This window comes from Canis lupus, chromosome 7 (assembly GCF_011100685.1).
Source record: "Canis lupus familiaris isolate Mischka breed German Shepherd chromosome 7, alternate assembly UU_Cfam_GSD_1.0, whole genome shotgun sequence".
Lineage (NCBI taxonomy): Eukaryota > Metazoa > Chordata > Mammalia > Carnivora > Canidae > Canis > Canis lupus.
In genome coordinates, this window is record NC_049228.1 from 4,662,021 (window position 1) to 4,680,730 (window position 18,710).

Sequence of the window (18,710 nt, forward strand, 5' to 3'; positions counted from 1 at the left end):
TCCAATTTGTTAAGAGACTAAAGCCAGCCCATTTTTGATAATTTAGTAGGAGGAGTTCTCTCCCCGGAGCTGCCACGGATTTTTATTCAGACAACAAAGACCTGTCATACTCCTCTCAACCCCCTGGTGATGGGCAAGCAGGGACAAACATTACAAAGGGGAGGGGGCTGAAGGGGGGGTAGTAGGAGGGGGTATTTGTTCCCCCCCAACATACACACTCACACACACACACACACACACACACACATCCTTCCAAGAGTTCCCAGTAATCACATTTTAAAGGGGGGGAGGGGGAAGGAGCCCTTATTGTGCCCGCCCTGCTACAGGAGGCAGAAGACGGGTCTATTTGGTCCAAGTTCAAGATCAGACAGGCATAGGAAGGTGAGCTCCAACCTTGGGGTTCCCTCCTTGTGGGCTTTGTGGTCCCTCACTTACAGCCCCCCTCCCCAATAAGTAAATGTTAGATATCCCTCCCTTCCCCTCTTCCTCAACTCACTCTTGAAAAGCAGGTCGCCTCACGTCCCCTAGAGGCCCTCCACCCTCCCGGGGCCTGGGGCACCACCCGAAGTGAAGCTCGGGCTCTGAGAACCGAAGATCCTCAAGTTTACTTTCGGAAAAAAAAAAAAAAAAAGGTTTTGTCTGAAAACTGAATGCGGAGGACAGGGCATGGACTTGGAGGGGGAGAGCGCTGCTGGGAACCAGGACTCCAGGGCCAGGTATTCTCTCCCCCGGCTCGGGCCTGAAGGTGACCTGCTGGCGAGTCGGGGGTCCCACTGGCGCCTCGGCAGCGTGGGCAGCAAGTGGAGCCCCCCTGCGGGAGGAGGGGCGCGCCCTGTTGCCCGGGCTCCCAGTGCCCTTGCAGGATGGGGGGGGGCTTGTACAACTGGGTGCCCCCCACATGCAGGAGGATTGGAAAGGGGGGAAGGTGAGAGCCCACACCAACGGCCGACCTGAGCCTCACAAGGGGCCGGATTGTTCCGTCTCCCTCTGTTCCGTTCGCGGGCCCCTCTTGGCCCTATAAAAAGTGTCCACAATACTCTGATATTGTCGATTCATTCAAACCACCAGAAGCCCCCTGGGGGCCCGAGGCTCAGCAGCGGCAGGAACCAGCCCGGCTTTAAGCAGAGAAAGGAGGGAGCGGGCGGCTCTCTGCAGCTCTGCAGCCTCCTGCCCGTTTCCCAGCGCTCCCCATCGCCGGCCTTCCAGCCGGGGCTCATCTCCCCATGGCCGGGGACCCCGGGCAAGAGCCTGGGGGCCCACAGCGGCCAAATCCGGGGAGACGGAGGGAGAGGGAGAGAGGAGCAAGGAGGGAGGAAAGGGAAATGGGGAAGGGGAAGAAATAAGAAAGAGGGGTTGCGAATGAGAGGGGGGGACGGAAGGAGGGAAGGGATGGAAGGGAGGGGAGGAAGGAAGGAGGGAAGGCGGGAGGGAGGGAAGCAGGGAAGGAGGGAAGCAGGGAAGCAGGGAAGCAGGGAAGCAGGGAAGGAGGGAAGGGAGGCAGACTAGTGCGGAGGGAGGAAGGGAACTACTCGAGCGCAGTCTGACTTCCTGTCCCAAAGCATCGCCTTCTGAAGCTGCTGGAGTCACCTCTTCCATGAAACCCAAGACTCCACTGCTTCCCCTTGCTCTTTTCTCAGGGTCAAGAATAATGTTATTTGCAGACTGGACGCTGTTCCAGTCCTCCGGGTGCCAGAATGCAGCTCATAAAACACAATTTCACACAAAAATGAAGCCAATCAAGTGAACTAAGCTGGAGACCTCCCCCCCTCACTTTGGCAGCCCTACCGGACAGCAGGGCTGCTATTTACTGTAAGTAATGTAATTAGCCCCTTTGGATGGAAATCAATGAGCTTTTCAAACCCACGTGCGCAAATGAAGGGGCCCTAAGAGGGGCTGGGAGCAGCAACCCTTTCAGAGACAGCAGGTCCTCTCACAAAGGGCAGATTGCCTTCCCACAAGTCAGCAGCTAAATGGACTCAGACCCGGAGTTGGAGGAGGAGGAGGAGGAGGAGGAGGAGGAGGAGGAGGAGGAGGAGGAGGGAAAAGAGGAGGAGGGAGGAGGAGGGGGGAGGAGGGGAAGAGAAGGGGTCTCTCAGAAGAAAATCAGTCACTTAACCCAAGGAATCTCCAAGGAAAAAGTAAACTCGGGACCTCCATCCAGGGACTTGCTTTGTCTAGTTTCTGGACTAAACTACCGTTCCCCGCCCACCCCCCCTACCAAATGGGGGTGTTTGGAATCGGGTTTGGCTGTTGTTGGATTTTGGTACGGCTCAGCAAAAACAACAAAGAACCCAGGAACACGACCCTGTTCTTGCAAGAGATGAAACTGTGGAGACTTAATGAAGTGAAAGTTTAACAAACAACTCCAGGAAAAAGCCAGAGTTCTGTGCAGTCTCCAAGGAAGCCAATCACAGAAGTGCTGTAAAGCATCCTTCATCCCTTCATCTGTTCCACAAATATTTGTTAATCGTCTATCAGGTACAGGCGGGGCAGAGCACCTTCCACAATGAGCTTCGGGGTTGGATCCCAGCTATGCCTGCTTTTTCTTATAAAACTCAGGTTATAAGTTCCTGCACCCGGTGGGAGTTGCTGCTTCCCATAAAGAAGTGAACTGCCAGGAGTCTTCCTTCTCAGCCAATGCAGGAAGTTTGCAGAAAGCTAGGGGTGGGGCAGGGGGTGCTGCTGGAGTTTGGGAGGTCCTTTTTAGTTCCGCAGAAACTGCTCCCCATCTGCCCAGCCCGTCCTCCTCTCACAGCTCCTTAAAGTGGATGCCCACGGTGGGGAGGAGATGCTCCAAGAATTGGGTGTGTGATCTGGGGTATCCTTTTTGTCTTGGAGCCTCAGAGGTTACATAAGAGCCCCCCCAACTACTCTTAGAAAGGGCAGTAAGCACTTTAAGGAGAGCACCTTTGTACCTCTGACTTCTTTCACCTCTTGAGTGGAGGGACTGGAGCCCGGTGTCCCTCAGAATAGCCCAGGAGTGCTCTAGAAAGGTTGGAGTGCTGCCTGATTCATTTCCTGGGGCTCTGCCTCTCTAAATGGGACAGGTGCTCCCCCCTACCACCACCACCCTTAATAGGATCTCCACTCTCCTCCCTGAACTCAAGGCTCTGTTCGGAGCAGTGGGTCAGAACCCTGGCCAGGCGCAACCCTCCTCACAACTGGTCACACTCGATCCATTCTCTCCTTGGCTCTGCGATCCATCCAGTCTGGCTACTGTTGCCGCTTTCAGAAAAGCGGGTGGCTGGTCTCTAGCGGGACAGAGCAGTAGGACAGAGATGGATGGTGCAAGGTCCTGGAATCTCCACATAGGCGGCAAGTCTGTCCCAGGCTCCTTGCTCAGAAAAACTCCCCAGAGGGCAGGAGAGGGGAATTCAAGGGGATGCATGGCTCTGCCCAGGGAGCAGTAGCTTTAGGATCCAGAGAGGAAGATAACCCAGGCCACCGGTCTCTGGAGAGCATTGGCAACTCAAGTTCTCTTTATACCTGACATTTGGAAGCCGAGATCCTGGGCCCTGGGTTTGCCCTTCACAGGGCACAGGTCACCTTTCCTCCTGACCCTGCTAAACTGGTTGAGGAGCCCCCTTGGTCTGAAAGGTGCAGCTCCTGAAGCCGTGTCTGGCTTTTGGCTCTCGTGAGCACCCCAGGGCCCGGGGAAGGAAGTCGGCGTCCTCTGGAGCTGGGAACCGCTCCAGTCCCGGTCACCCCGGCTGCGCCGGGCGGGGGCTGAGAGGATGGTCCCGAGCCGCCAGGCCTTTCCCTGGTCGGTGGGCTTGGGGACCCCCTCCGTTCAAACGGGTCCAGCCTGGCACTGCCGCACGGCCGCGTCCCTGGCTCAGTCCTGCTGGGAGGGCCTCCGTCCAGTCGGATGCGAGCGGCCGAGCGGAGCTGGGGCGGGGGAGCCCTCCTGCGCCCCCCGGAGCCTCAGAGCCGCGCCCCAGCTGCGCCCCGCAGCGCCCCAGGCCCTTCCGCGCGCATCCTCTGCACCCGCAGAGCCACCGACCGTCGCTGGTCCCCTTCAGGTCTCCGTCCTCCGTGGTCCCCCGTTGCTTCGGGGAAGGGGAGGCGGGGGGGCGGGGGGGCACGGGGGGCGCGGTCGCCACATCCGAAAGCCGAAGCCCCTTTACCTGACCTTGGCTGCTCCGCGGGGCCCTCGGCCCCCCCGCCGAGGAATAAAGGCCGACGTCCCGCACAGCGTCCTCTGTGGTCGCGCGCAGGACCGGCTGCGCGCGGTTTGCATTGAACAAAAAATGCGGGGGAAGCCAGTTTCCAGGCAAGCCCTACGCAGGTGGGAAAGGGTGTCAGCCCTGCCCCCCACCCCTGGCAGGAGGGGAGACGCCCCCAGCGGCACCGCGGGGCGTCCGGGGCGCATCCCTCACGCCGCCGACAACTCGCGGCTCAGCTGCTCGGTGACCTCCGCCTCCCCCTCTCCATCCTCCAAAAAGTCGACGACATTGAAGGCAAAGGCGAAAGGAGGGGACCGCGGCTTTCAGGAGCCCCGGTAGGAGACTGGGTGAGGCTGCATTTTAGAGCCTTGGAAGCGCGGTTTAGTTTGTAACACACACAGGCGCACGGGCACACGCGCGCACACCCCTTCCCCCCCCCCAGGAAAGGGGCGCAGGAAACGAGAAGGAAGCCGGCGTGGAACTCACCTGCCTCTAGCGTGGTGCCGTTCAGCATCCTTAGAGCAGAGGAGGTGATCGCGCCGGAGCGGAGGCCGCGCTGGCGGAGACGAGCGCAAGTCAGCGGGCGCGGCCGGGCTGCCCCTCCGCCGCACCGACACGCTCCGGGGCACAACCCGGCCAGACAGCCGCCCCGACGAGCCCACCCCCCGTGGGATCCTACCTTGGGCTCCAGACGTTTCCCCCCAAGCCCCCGGTCCTCGGCGAGGGAGGGCGGCAGGCGGCGGCCAGAGGTGCGGGCAGCTCCCCAGGTCTCGCCGAGGGCTCCTCTGCTAATCCAAATAATAAACCGTAGAATGGATGAGTCTCTCTCTGCCCCTCCCTCCCTCCCTCCCTCTCCCTCCCTCCCTCTCTCGGTCTCTCTCTCCTGGAATTGACCCGGGTCCCTCACCTCCGACCCGCAGCTCCTGCCACCTGTCTTTTATTTTCCGTCTGCGCTTCCAGACCCGGAGGAGGAGGAGGGAGGGGCGGGCGGGGGCGCGGACCCGGCGGGCGCTCCCAGCCGCGCTCCGAGGCTGCGTTCCGCGCTCGCGGCCCCTCCGGACCCGGGGAGGGGTTAGTGGAGGACGCGGCCGTCACCGACCCTCGTAAAGCCCCGAGCATCCCGGGGCTTGGGCGCAGCGGGGGTGCGGGCCCCCCGCCCCCCGGCCGCCTCTGCCCCCCTGGAGCTCCTACCTAAAGGATGCTGCCGCCGGCTGGAGCCTGCGTGGAGCGCGAACGGGCGGCAGCCCCCTGGGAGCCGGGCTGAGCCGCTGCTGGCGCCCCCGCCGCGCCCCCGCCGCATCCCCGCGGCCCCTCCCGGTGCTCCGCGCTCGGCCCCCCGGGCTGGGCGCCCGCCACCCGGCGCTCGGGGTGCGCTCCGCGCGCGGCCGCGGCGCTCCCGGGCGGGTCCGCGGGGGGCTGCGGGGGGCTCTCGCGCCCGCCCCGGCGAGAGGTGGGGAGATTACCCGGGAGAGCCTTGGGAGATGCGCCTCCTCGGGAACGCGGACTCGCAGACCCGGGATGGGGCGGGGGCGGGGGCGGGGGGCAGGTTACCTGATCTCAGGTTCCCGAGGGGCTGCGGCGCCCCAGCAGCCCGGGGCGCAGTCAGGCCGCGGGGAAGCGGAGGGAGAACCGGGAGGCCGGGCCGCTGGCCAATTCCTCGCTCCCTCCCCCACCCGGGGCGCTCCCGGCGGTGGGAGCGGGGGGCGGGCGTTGCTGGGAGGCTCCCGCGCCGCGGCGGGGAGGGGGTGGGAGCCGCGAGATTGGCCGCGCGGGGCTGCGGGGCCGGGGCCGCTGGGCCCCCCGCCCCCCCGCCCGCCCCTCCCCGCCCCTGCGCGCCCCTCCCGCCCCTCCCGCCCCTGCCCGCGGTGCCACCTGAGCCGCTGCTCCGCGGCGCCCGGGGCTGGGGAGCCCGCGCTGCTCCCCGCCGCCCCAGAACCCGGCGCGGGCTGCGGGGCGCCTGGGGCGGTGCGGGGCGGGGGCCCCCACCTCCTCGCCAGACCCGCAGGTTCGGGAAGGGCTCCAGCCGGAGCCGCGGGGCCAAGCCCTCCCTGGCTCTTCTCGGTCCACGCGACCCCCGCACTGTGGCTCTGAGCCCCCAGGACAGGCACCCTGGTTCCGCCGCAGCCCTGGGCTTCACTGGCCAGTCCCACCGGCCCCCTAGAGCACCGGCGTACCTCCTAAAGTCCCCCTCCCCGTCCGGGCCTCCTTAGCTCTTTCTCTCCTGGGGAGCCCCCCGGTTGGGTCCCGCCGCCGCCAGGGAGAGGACCAAGGACCAGCCTCTCAGGTTTAGCTCCTGCCCTCGCCCGCGAGGCCGTCGCCCAGATGCACGGCGATACTGACCCAGACACTTAGGTGCTGTCATCCACTCCTGTCCAAGGCAGCGGTTTTTATCTTCTTTGGGGTCGCGAACCGTTTTTAGATATTGGGGAGGGGGGGAGCCTCCATCCTGCGCGCGCGCGCGAGGTGCACGCGCACTGAAGCGCACCGCGGAGCCCACACTTTCCTACAAATTTTGGGAGGGGAGACTTGGTCATCACGAATCTCCCAATCCCTCTACCGGCCCGGGACTCCCAGGTTTCCACTCTCTCTTACACCCATAGTCTCAAAAACTGGGGGGCCGTGAGTCTGGAGATCTTGTGTCCTGAGCCCAACGCTGAAACCCTTTGTAGGGGCGAGGAGGGTCAGCTCAGCGCCCGCGCGGGGTGCTCGGGGCCGGCCCGCAGCAGGGTGTCCAGAGACCCCAGGAACGACGTGACCTCTAGGTAGAGGTATCTGTGGCTTCCTCCCCAACCTCTTCTCAGAAATCAAGGTCTTGACAACCCCCTCCCCCTACACACAGGCGCACACGCCTAAACTTCTGACTTTTTTTTTCCCCCTTGAGGGGAGGGGATAGTTAGGGCACCAGGACGCACCTTTTAGTTGCTGCAGGGCGGTGCAATACAGCATCGACTTTGAAATCTTCCACCAGGAGCAGACGTCCACAAACTCCAGCCTTTGGTCGAATGTAGAGTAGGTGAAATGGCAGGTGTCTGTATGGAGGGGAGGGGGGGGGGGTTCCTTCTAGGCTGGCCGAGGCCGCCCGCAAGGTCTCTAAGTGCTCCTAGGAGTAGAGCACGCTGGCCGCTGTTGGCCTTGTAGTGAGCCCGCTTCCCTAGCTCTGCCTGCAGATTAATTTAAGCCCGGCTGGCCTCTCGCAGTGGAGACCCGCCCGTGGCACAGACTTTGCCTTTGGATAAGAGGCACTGCCGTGGAGCAAAGGTCCGCACCGGGCCCAGGAGCACCTCCCCTTCTCCTGGAGCCTTCTTTTCCAAACACACAGGGTTTGGGAACCCCGAATTTCACTTGGACGAGAGGGGGGAGCTCTTCTCTTCCTTTGCTCTGCAAAACCAAGGGGGCCAGTTTGTCTTCCGAAGAGAGGGAGGTGTGCGTGGAGATCCACCTGCAGGGAGGACTGCCAGGACGGGTAGCACCGCCTCTGCAGGAACGCGTGCCCATCCTCCATCTGGGAAAACCTCATTAGAAGATTCCCCAGTTTCTGTCAGGTCTTCCTAGATTGGGAACAATCGAGAAATCCCTGCTCCTTGATTTACGTGACTTGCCATAGGAGTCTCCAGGAACCATGAAAGTGGAGCAGCACCAGAGCTGATTTAAACTGAGAAGTTTCTATTTCTTGGCATCCACATGTGTTTGTATACACACACCCAATAAGAAACCTGATTTTTTACTTTACAATGTGTGAATACAATATAGCTTGAAGCTCTCGCAGTGAGGCCCATTTATGTGGCCATATTGTGTTTAATGTGGGAGCACCAACCTGCCGCCACCCCTGATGTGTGGTTCACAAGCATCTCCTCGGAACCACAGCGGAGAACTTCAGGCCTTGGCTCCCTGGCCCCCTCCAGACGCTGGAGGGAGTAAGAGCGCCCCCCACCTTGAGACTGGGGCTCCTTCGGGGTTGCCTGCCTGGCTTGAAGGTCTGCCAGGAAGAATCCCCCAGGAGAATCAGCCGTGATGGACATCAGAGTCCTTTCCCTGGGCCAGTTCCCTACCACAGGAAGTTCACAAGGAGGAGGAAAGAGCTGTCTCTAGGAAGGAGGCATCCTATAAGTTATTTCCATCTGTCAATGAGGCTTTCTCAGAACACTGCCTCAAATGGGGACCCTTTCCAAAGTGAACTTCCTTGCTTGTCCCTCTTGTTTCTCCAGGAACATGACCTTTTCAGGCTCCTTTTCTCTCTCTTCTCCCTCTTGGGACTGCTGAAGAAAGCACCATCCAGCCCCCACCCAGAAAATGGCCTTGGTGATCTTCAAATCTAGTGGAAAACATTGAGCTATCTGGTTGCTTCTTGACCTGAGAATAGAAAGGAAATTGGCTCCCAGGAGTCCATAAAACTGCCTCCACAATGCTGACGCTCTTCTTCTATTCACCTCCTCCAAATGGTTTCTAGAGAGGACACCACCAGACCACAAAGACTTTTTTTTTTTTTTTAAATCCAGTGCAGCTGCCAACACCTCACAAGCCCATGGCAGTGTTACTTAGGGCACCACAGTGGGAGCACTAGCAAAATTGGGGAAAGCAATTAATATTTGACATGCAGATAACAACATAAATCACAATCAAGGGGAAAATCAGAACTTTGCTGGGCTTCTTTTTCACTTACTCGATAGTTTAGAATGGCTTTTACTTTAATATGTGAGAAAGCACCAGAATCTTTTGGTCGCTTCAGATCTCTAAAACTCGTATTCAGGCCACAGGCAGAGACTAAGGAAGACCCCTGAGATGTTTGAGAGCCTTTCAGGTTCTATTGGAAGGAAAGGCTGAGGGTCAGCTCTGGGTAGAGGCAGCCTGCCAATGGGCAGCAGCCTCATTTTACTGAACAGCTTCCACCGGCAAGGCAAAGGCTTTCCAGGGCCATTGTCCTCAGAGGGAAGCAGGGAAGAAAGTGCAGAAACAGTAGTCCCGGTGGGCTCCTAACCGAGGTTGGATACTGATGCCCAAAGGTGTCACTGTGGTGAATGGAATGGGTATAAAGATAATAAAATGTCCTAAGGCAGACTTGTCTGGGAAGTGCCATAAGACATGGAGAAGGAAACTGTGGGGGAGAGAAGTGAGAATGGTCTAATCAGAGGCATCGTAAGCGGCCTGACCTCCAAGTCAGAATGATTTAGAGTTTTTATTGAGAGAACAGATGGAAGATGAGAGCATTTCTTGATGCAGAATGGCACTTCTTGGGCACTCATATGCTGCACAATATAGCATTATATCAATCTTCTTATAGCTCAAGATATAAATAAAATGAAGAATGCATTCAAACTCTTGTATTTGCCAGCAACATCCCTTGGGTTGCTAACACAGAGGAGAAAACAGTAGGCGAACGGAGGCTATAAGAAAAATCGAGAGCGACTAATGTGACCCGATTGCTTCTATTTATTTAATGGAACAGTCATTATTTTCTTTCTTCAACATATGTGTCTGATAATGAAGCAAAAAGAAAGGAAAATAACTATCAATGTGCCACTTCAGAAACACACAAACATTTGCTAGCTTTTTCATTTTATTGATGTTCTTTTAATATACGTACTTATGATTAAACTAGTGCTCAAGCACTCACAGCACAGAGCAGTTCTGGATCAGGGTGTTTGTTTTTAAATCTAGGCTCAATCAGATGGAGAACAGAGATGCAATTGTTGTCAAACATAAAAATACGAATTGAATTTCTTCCTTTTAGATGGATCTTTAACATTGACTTGACCATAGGGACACTGCGGAAGAAATAAAACAAACTATGGTTAAATTATATCACAAGCATCTTGAAAAAAGTACAACACTTCTCATGGTGGAAAAGGAGCCTGCTAATCATGTTATGTAGATCATTTGATCTATTGGGTCCTGCAGACTAAGAGGAGAATAATGGCAACCTCTGGCAAATGGTCCTAATTAGGGTCCAAGAATCACTTCCTAAATGCATCCTTCCAACTTTAAGAGTTCTACTGTCAAAAACTCACTCTGAGAAAATTCTCAAGTCCTCAATTTACGCAAAGCTCTTATGCATTTGATTAGAAACAGCTAAGGGCACAGGTAGGAACACACATAAAAGTGAAGGCTTAATTTTTCAATACTGGCTACAACCAACCTATGCATTTAGTGCTTAGTCCTTAATTGTCAAGTGGGTCAGTTAAAGGAAATAATGCCTTCTTGCTCCCAAACGTAGAGTCCAAGTGGTCTGTAAACAGAGGTTGTTGCCTGTTTATAACCTCAACGCTGTAACAATTTACCTTACTAGTATGCCTTTAAAAAGTTATAGTGACAAACCGGATCCTATTTCTTTTCCTTGCTCAAGATAGGGAAGGATTAGTTCATCTTCATCAGTGAACACAGAGATAGATCCACTGAAATATACATTTTAGGAAATGTCCACCACTAAGTTTGGGGTAGGTTAACCACGTTTGTTTTTAAGCTAGAGTACAGAACAGCCACGGGAAGAATGAGAGAGAGAGAAGGAAGGGAAGAAGAAAAAAAGGAAGGGAGGGAAGGAGGGGAAAAGGGCGGAAGGGAGGGAGGAAAGGAGGAATCATTATCATTTAAAGGAAAACCACTTCCCAATGCTGGTCAAATTTCTATTTATTCAGCTACTAGTGAAGACAAAAACGCCTTCTGTGATCTAGTTTGTAATATTCTGGATTTCTTTTCCTGCCCTCTCTGTACTTGCCTAGTGAACGGGACTTACTTGAAACCTCGTGAAAAGTTTCCTTGTAATAAAGAACTCCCATGAATTTCAAATCACAGCATTTCAAGGAGCTGATGCTCACAGTGAAATGCTACAAAATTCCATTAACTTTAAAGGTCCTATGTTGGTCCTAAGGACTTCATTGTCCTTGGCTGAAGTAGCTTGTGAAAAGTGCACTCCAGGTCTATTTAGCTTTTTTATTTGACTTGTTTTTCAAATAATAGGTATTTACAAAGTTACAGAAGCACGGAAAACTGCTGCTGTAATGCGAGAGTTTGCTACTCACGTGTCTGCAGGCAGAGCCACAGCATTCACCTCTCTCCAAGTGGGCGAGCTGCGTGAGCACAACATAGCCAGTAGCTGGATCCACATAGTTTAACTGGCCAGACTGAAGAATAATGAAATAAAACAATTCATTAATCTCAATATTCACCATATCTCCTCACCATAATTTCTACTCATAAAACACGGCAAACATTTTCTTTAAACAATATTGAACTTCTTCCCAGCAATTTTGGTGGCACTTGCAATTAAAGGCTGAACGCATTCCAACATTATATACAATCCAACTTTATGTGACATAAGGAGAAAATATACAGTTTGAGAAAAATGAGAAGTTGATGGAAAAACAAGAACTCCTCTATACCCAATAACTACGTAGCCACTGCTCAGGTATTTTTCATTCAGTTTCTAGGTAACAAGTTTAATAACAGGTGATTTAGATGACTTTAAGAGCTTAAGAGGCTGAAAATGAACTTTCACTCAGAAGTTGCAGTTGCAATTTCAGTACTTAAAATATGTGGATAATGATTTAAACTTACAGAAAAGGTGCTAATCAAAACCAACAGTCCTTACAGAAAAGTATTACCTTGCTATTATTGAACACTTTTCTTTACCTTCATGATGTGTTACTCCATGGCACATTTTACACTATTTTCTTTTTTGGGGACGGTTGTTAGTTCTGTTTTTAAGTGAAAAAAGTATTGTTTTAACATATTAACACTCGTTGCTTTCGCAAGTTTGATCAAAAGTAACGTTTACTACTTTACCACTTCAGATGTCAAGGAAGCATACTCTACTGACATTCAAACATTTTTTTTTTTTTAAGTATCCCAAGTACACTGTGTGAAGGCAAAGGAAATAATGCAGCCTATTCGATGGATTTGGGCCATGTGGGTGATATTTATCCTTGAGATTCTGCAGAGGAACTGTCTCTTGGGCTTTTTATATAACCCTTTTACCGTGAAGTAACTCGGCATCACTCTTGCATAGAAACTTTTTGTGAAAATATGCATGACCTGTGAATGTCTTCTAACATATTTTTGTATGTGCCACAAGTTACTTCTTCAGGGTGTCTTCCTTAATGGCTAACAATTTTGATCTGCTTGAAAATTTAACCAACTGTGCTCCATGAATGAGGCAGGAAGCAAAAAGACATATAGAGTTCAAGTCTAGGTCTTAGACTAAGGTATTCCAGCAAAGCCAGACCCAGGCAGCAGAAATCCAGCAAGCAAGTGTCAAGGTCAGTCCATAGGGCCGCTCAAATCTTTGGGGACCACAGAAGCAGATGACATGAAACCAGGGGCACTAAACACTACTTGAGAATGACCAATTGTCAAGACCTTACTTCTTTACTTGTGAAACCTGTGTTTGAAGATTTGGAAGAAAACCCAGCAAACACTGGGGGTTCTGTTAGCAGCCTTCTTTTCACTTTTCATAGTTTCTGAGAGTCTTCTGAGGGCAATTATCTAGCAACCTGGAAGCCTAACGAACAGACTGCTCCTGCATTTGTGCTGCCTCTCCTGCTCTCCGTGTTGATTGCAAAACTTTGAGCTTGTTGGCTGCCCACACAAACTTCATTTGTCCCCAGGAAAGGAGCCTAAAGTAATAGTGGCAACAAAGATGTGACCAGAATGGTGGCTGGCAAACAAGATGTTCAGTGATGCAGATCAGCACCGGGAGAAAGGTAAGAGACCCATCTGCCTGGAGGTGTGGGGACAGGACCCTTGGGGGTGGGGGGGCTCTGATTTGTTTAAAAAGCAAAACCACAGACTTGTTTTCGGATTCACTTCTGGTCCCCAGATAGCTACTTCACCTGTGATACAGACACTGCTGAAACAAGTGTGGGTTTCTTAAGTGAGAAAAAAATCCCTCTCCTTTCCCAGGCTGACTGACCAGTCTTCACATGCTCTTTGCTCTATAAAGAATGAAACTTTTGCATATATTCGCCAAACGTATATGGTGATGATTGGCAACAAAGTACACGTTATTTTTAACCGACTATAAACAAGATCAATCAAAAGCTGCCAGTCATTTCCTGATGAATCTTTATGCAGAGGTTTCAACTCTTCCATGAGCCAAACAGTGGATTTCCAGGGCCTACTCACTGGCAGTGGGTGGGGTGGGATTAGAATTTTAGAAAATCTCCAAGGTTTTCTTCTCTACTCCCTTGGCTCAAGCATCACCAGGTAACTGTACCTACACCAGACATCAAATACTGGTCACACAGAGTGTATTAAATAGGTTACTTTTGCATCGTTTTCTACATCTTCATGCTACAAATCTTTTGCTCTCTCAAGAGAATGAAAATGCTCCCTTCAAACTGATACAATCTGAGGTGTTAGCAACTCTGGGGGTAGATGATGGTGATATCGGTACTGGTAAGTGATGGCCTGACCCTCCAAACAGAAGACAACGGAGCTCAAGATGGGTCTGGGAAGAAAGCAAGTGCCTGATTGGAGTCTCCTTTACAGCTGTGCTGTTAGGGTGGAGAGAAGGGACGAAAGGATAGAAGCAAAAATTAAGGTGTTTTTTTTTTTTTAAATTTTGCATTAAAAAAAAGAGAAAAAAATTTTGCATTATTAGTATCATTGGATGGCTAAATGTTTAACCGAGAGGACAAACACACAGCCTGTTTCTCCCGTGACTTCTCAGCTCCTCTGCGTCCTCCACCAACGCCTTGGGACCCCCCCAGCGCGCCCACACGCGCACACACGCGCACACGCCGTCCCGATGGGGCCCAGACCGGGACCGGAGTTTAGCTCGGCCGCTGATCACAAAGGACCCACATTTAATACAGACGCGCGTTAGCTCTTTGCCCATCAGAGGGAACTGAGGGTCGGAGCGGGAAGCGCGAGGGCTCGTCGGAAGCCGGAGGAAGCAGGGCGCGGGCTTCCAGCGACCTCTCCCGCGGCCGGCGGCGCGCAGGCGCACGGGGCCCGGGGCGGGGCCCGAGCCGGAGCCGGAGCCGGAGCCGGGTGGGCGGGGCCCGGGCCGGGTGGGCGGGGCCCGGGCCGGGTGGGCGGGGCTGGGGGCGGGGCCTCACCGCGCAGGCGGCGGCGTGCAGGTCCGCGATCCGCCGCTCGGCCGCCGTTAACTCTTCGCTCGCCGGGCGCCTCTCCGCGCCGGCCGGTCCTTCCGGCGAGCGGGGCGCGGGGCCTCCGCGGCCTCCCCCGGGAGCGGAGCCCAGAGCCGCGCCGCGGGCCCGCGGGCACCGGCCTCCGACCCCGAGCGGCGCGGGCCGCCGTCCGAGGCTGGCGAGCGCGAGCGCCGGGCCCCGCCGGGCCGCCATGGCCGCGGGCGGCGGGAGAGGCCGGGGGCGCGGGGCGGGCGGAGGCGGCCCGGAAGCCGCGCGGAGGGCCGGCCTGAGGTCTGGGGATTCCGTGGGCCTCGGCGTGCACGGACGAGTGCGGTGATGCCCGGCGCCGCGGCAGCGCCCGCAGAGGCCGCGGGAAGGCGGGAGCGCGGGGCCCAGGCGGGGGCGCAGGGCAGGCGCGGCCGGCTCGGGGAAGGCGGCCTTTCCGCGTGGCTCAGTAGTCGCAAAATCCAACCTGCAGTCGTGGCTCCTGTCTGCAAGGTAAACGTAGCCCCGGGCCCCCCCGCAAGACTGCACGGGGGGAAGTGAGCGCAGGGCCGGGAGGCGGCGGCAGGTGTTGCAGCGGAGCGACCTCCTCCCCGCCCCGCCCCGCCCCGCCCGCGCCCCGCCCGCGCCCCGCCCGCGCCCCGCCCGCGCCCCGCCCGCGCCCCCGCCCGCGCTCCGGGGAAGGCGGTCGGAGAGCAAGCGCCCCTAAGTGCCCTTCGGGTTTGAAGACTTGAGGGCCACGGTTGAGCCCTGTGGCCCAGACATTTCCTGAGCTGCACCGAAGTTCCACTAAGCCACCATAGGGCCATCACTTTCTCTTTTTCTTTTTTTAAATATCTGCATGCAGATATCTGCATGCAACCCTGCAAGTGTATTTCGAATTTTCTTAGTAGGTGGAACCAACCCTATTGGTCCACTGTGAATCTCCCAGCGAATCAATAAATTCGTGGAGTCAGTCCTGTTTTGGAAATCTGGTTCCTTTATGCTGGAATAATAAATTAGGTATCAGGGTCTGGAGACTTGCCAGTGATGTGACAAAAGAGCCTGAAACCAGGAAAACCAAAGAGGGACCCTTAGCAAAAAGACACGAAAAAGTGGACCCAGACTTGAGAAGGGAGTGCACCCCAGGTCAGGTGTATTTGTGTGTCTTCTCCAGAACCGAATTCTGGAATAAGACAAATAAGTGGAGGAGCGGGTTGATTGCATTGTCTTTGAAATTGAGGATGAGAAGAAAAAAAAGAAAGAAGAAAGAAAGAAAGAAAGAAAGAAAGAAAGAAAGAAAGAAAGAAAGAAAGAAAGAAAGAGAAAAGAAAGAAAAAAGAAAAGAAAGAAAGAAAGAAAAAGAAAAGGAAGAAAAAAGAAAAGAAAGGAAGAAAGAAAGAGAAAGAAAGAAAGAAAGAAAGAAAAGAAAAGAAAGAAAGAAATTGAGGATGAGGACCTATTAAGCGTGACATGAATTCAAAGGATGGGAACAAAGGATGGGAACGGTGTTTTACAGAAATGAAACAGACTGGACCAGGTTCAAATAGAAAATAAATACTCATCTTACAGTGGAGTTACAAGACCTTTGTACTGAGGGATGGGGTGGGTGTGAATGTAAAGAGCAGAGCAAGGGAAATCTTTGTGTTAATAAAATAGTTCTGTATTCCTTTTTTTTTTTTAAGATTTTATTTACTTATTCATGAGACACACAGAGAGACAGGCAGAGACACAGGCAGGGAGCCCGACATGGGACTCCATCCCGGGTCTCCAGGATCACACCCCGCCCGAGGGCAGCACTAAACCACTGAGCCCCCCAGGCTGCCCCAGTAGTTCTGTGATCTGATCATGATGGTCACACACGTCTACACATGGACTATACACCTTGTTCTCATGTCAAATTCCTGGTTTTTGTGTTGTAAGGATGTAAGATGCAACCACTGGGGAAAACCGAGTAGAAGGAACCTCTCTATATCTTTGCAACTTTTTGTGAATCTATAATTATTTCTTTTTTTAAAATTTTATTTATTTATTCATGAGAGACACACAGAGAGAGAGAGAGAGAGGCAGAGACACAGGCAGAGGGAGAAGCAGGCTCCATGCAGGGAGCCCAACACAGGACTCGATCCCAGGTCTCCAAGACCAGGCTCTGGGCTGAAGGCAGTGCTAAACCACCCGGGCTGCCCTATAATTATTTCAAAATTTAAAAACAATACCTTAAAAAATGTGAAAATGGTTTTTTAATCACTCAGTAGCATACATCACTGGATTAACCAGAACCTTTCCATATCACCTCCGTTCCCAGGCTTAAAAATCCTTTTTCAGGGGCACCTGGGTGGCTCAGTTGGCTAAGTGACCACCTCCCAGTCTTGGCTTAGGTCATGTTCCCAGGGTCGTGAGATGGAGCCCCAGGTCCCTCTCTGTGCTGTGTGGGGTTTGCTGGGGATTCTCTCCATCTGCCCCTCCCGCTCATGCTCTTTCTCTTATCTTTCTCTCTCTCAAATAAGTCTTTTTTATTTGTATATATATATATATATATATATATATTTAAATTTATTCATGAAAGACACAGGTAGAGAGAGGCAGAGACACAGGCAGAGGGAGAAGCAGGCACCATGCAGGGAGCCCGGCGTGGGACTCGATCCCGGGACCCCAGGATCAGGTCCTGGGCTGAAGGAGGTGCTAAACCGCTGAGCCACCTGGGCTGCCCAAATAAGTCTTTAAAAAAAAAAAAAAAATCTGGGATCCCTGGGTGGCTCAGTGGTTTAGCACCTGCCTTCGGCCCAGGGCCTGATCCTGGGGTCCCGGGATTGAGTCCCACGTCGGGCTCCCTGCATGGAGCCTGCTTCTCCCTCTGCCTGTGTCTCTGCCTCTCTCTGTGTCTCTGTCTATCATGAATAAATAAAATCTATTTTAAAAAATCTTCCTTTTCAGTTAAGGCCTCTGGGCACAAAACAGCTGAGAAAGCTCTTTCGTACTGTTCACAGGTTACCTGTGTGTACATCCTCGTAGACTTTATTTTTAAAATAAAATGACAGAGGTCTAAGTAAGAGTTCAGTAAAATGTATTATTACGAATAATTTCCGAACATTTAATAACTGGGTATCATTTAGACACTGAATAGATTGTCTGCCTCTTTCAGTTTTCATTTGATCTTCATACTTTAGGGTCAGAGTCATTTCACATCAAGTTAAGTTTCATTCATTGGGTCTCTTGCTTTAAAAAAGCCTCCTCAGGGCTTAGGTGTGTACATTTTCTTAGATCCTCTACGCTCACAGTAGACGGAACTATATGGGAGTAGGGGTGTAACGTTCTGCCTTCGAATGGTAAAGTGAGTCCTCACTTGAGTTGCAAGGCCTTTACATCCAGATTTGCTCTAGAAAGAGCTATTTTGTGTCATGCGTCTGCATGTAACATGAGATTGTATATATTTTATAATCCTTCCCATCCTTTGAGATGTTTATGTTGATACCGAACCTACTGGTTATTTTGGGGAGGAGGAGGAGAGGAATTCAAAGAAATGCATTCCCCCTAAGCTTCACCTATCTTAATTTTTAAATAGTTACGTTAGGCTTCTCTAGGTTGCAAGATACAGGTCTCACAACTTAATCTGGTGGCCTTAAAAGGAATTTGTTCACAAAACCAGGAAGCATGACTTGGTTCAGGGCCCACCAATATTACCAGGGCCCAGTCTCCCCATTTTCTAGCTATGCCTCTTCAGTGCTACTTCCCTTTTGAGGCAGGCTCTTTTCTCACTGGTGACAGATGGCTGCAACCAGCCCCTCGGGCTTCATCCTTTCTCACCCTTGTCCACTTAAAAAGAGAGTCTCAATATGAACACCCAAACAAGAAGATGCCTTTCTGCCCCCCAAAGCCCTAAGAGCCATCGCTTCACCCTGTGTCCTTTCCTGAGCCAGTCTTTGTGAGTACCTGTTATCCATGAGCCACGCAAGGCCTTTCCCTGGAGCTGCCAAGGGGCAACCCCACCCAAACTCATGGCTGGGAATGGCCTGTAGTGACACTGGGGACACAATTAACAAATGTCCACCACGGTGTGACTTGCAAAGGCAAAATAAACTCTACCAGCCTACTCAATTCTTTGACTATTTAGTATTTGTCATTTAAGACGTGTTTTCATTGTTCCTCTGGTTCCTCTCTACATATCCTTCTTTTGATCTCCCATAATTATTGGCTACATTTTAGCTTTCCCTATGATTTTTTTTTTTTGTTTGCAGTTTTCCCAATAGTCATAAACGAGAGAGCAAATAACATGTCGTTTTCATCTTTGTACCTCCACGGCCCCTCTAACGGTACTGTGACACGTAGTGAATAAGAAACAATGAATTTTCGAATGGATAAGTGAGTCAGCGGTTCTTCATTCTCTAATACATGTTCCTAAATACCAAGGGGCACCTGGATGGCACAGTTGGTTAAGTGTCTGACTATTGATTTCAGCACAGGTCATGATCTCAGGGTC

At 53.0% G+C, this 18,710-nt stretch overlaps 1 protein-coding gene across 1 annotated transcript; it reads right to left on the minus strand.

Annotated features, from left to right (window-relative positions):
- Positions 1-9,578: 9,578 nt before the first annotated feature.
- Positions 9,579-14,479, minus strand: C7H1orf53 (chromosome 7 C1orf53 homolog). Its single transcript, XM_038541755.1, has 3 exons — positions 14,219-14,479; positions 11,180-11,281; positions 9,579-9,928 (listed from the first exon to the last, which is right to left on the minus strand). Exons 1-3 carry the CDS (start codon positions 14,462-14,464, stop codon positions 9,857-9,859), a joined length of 420 nt encoding a protein of 139 aa, XP_038397683.1. The 5' UTR covers positions 14,465-14,479; the 3' UTR covers positions 9,579-9,856.
- Between the last annotated feature and the right edge of the window lie 4,231 nt (positions 14,480-18,710).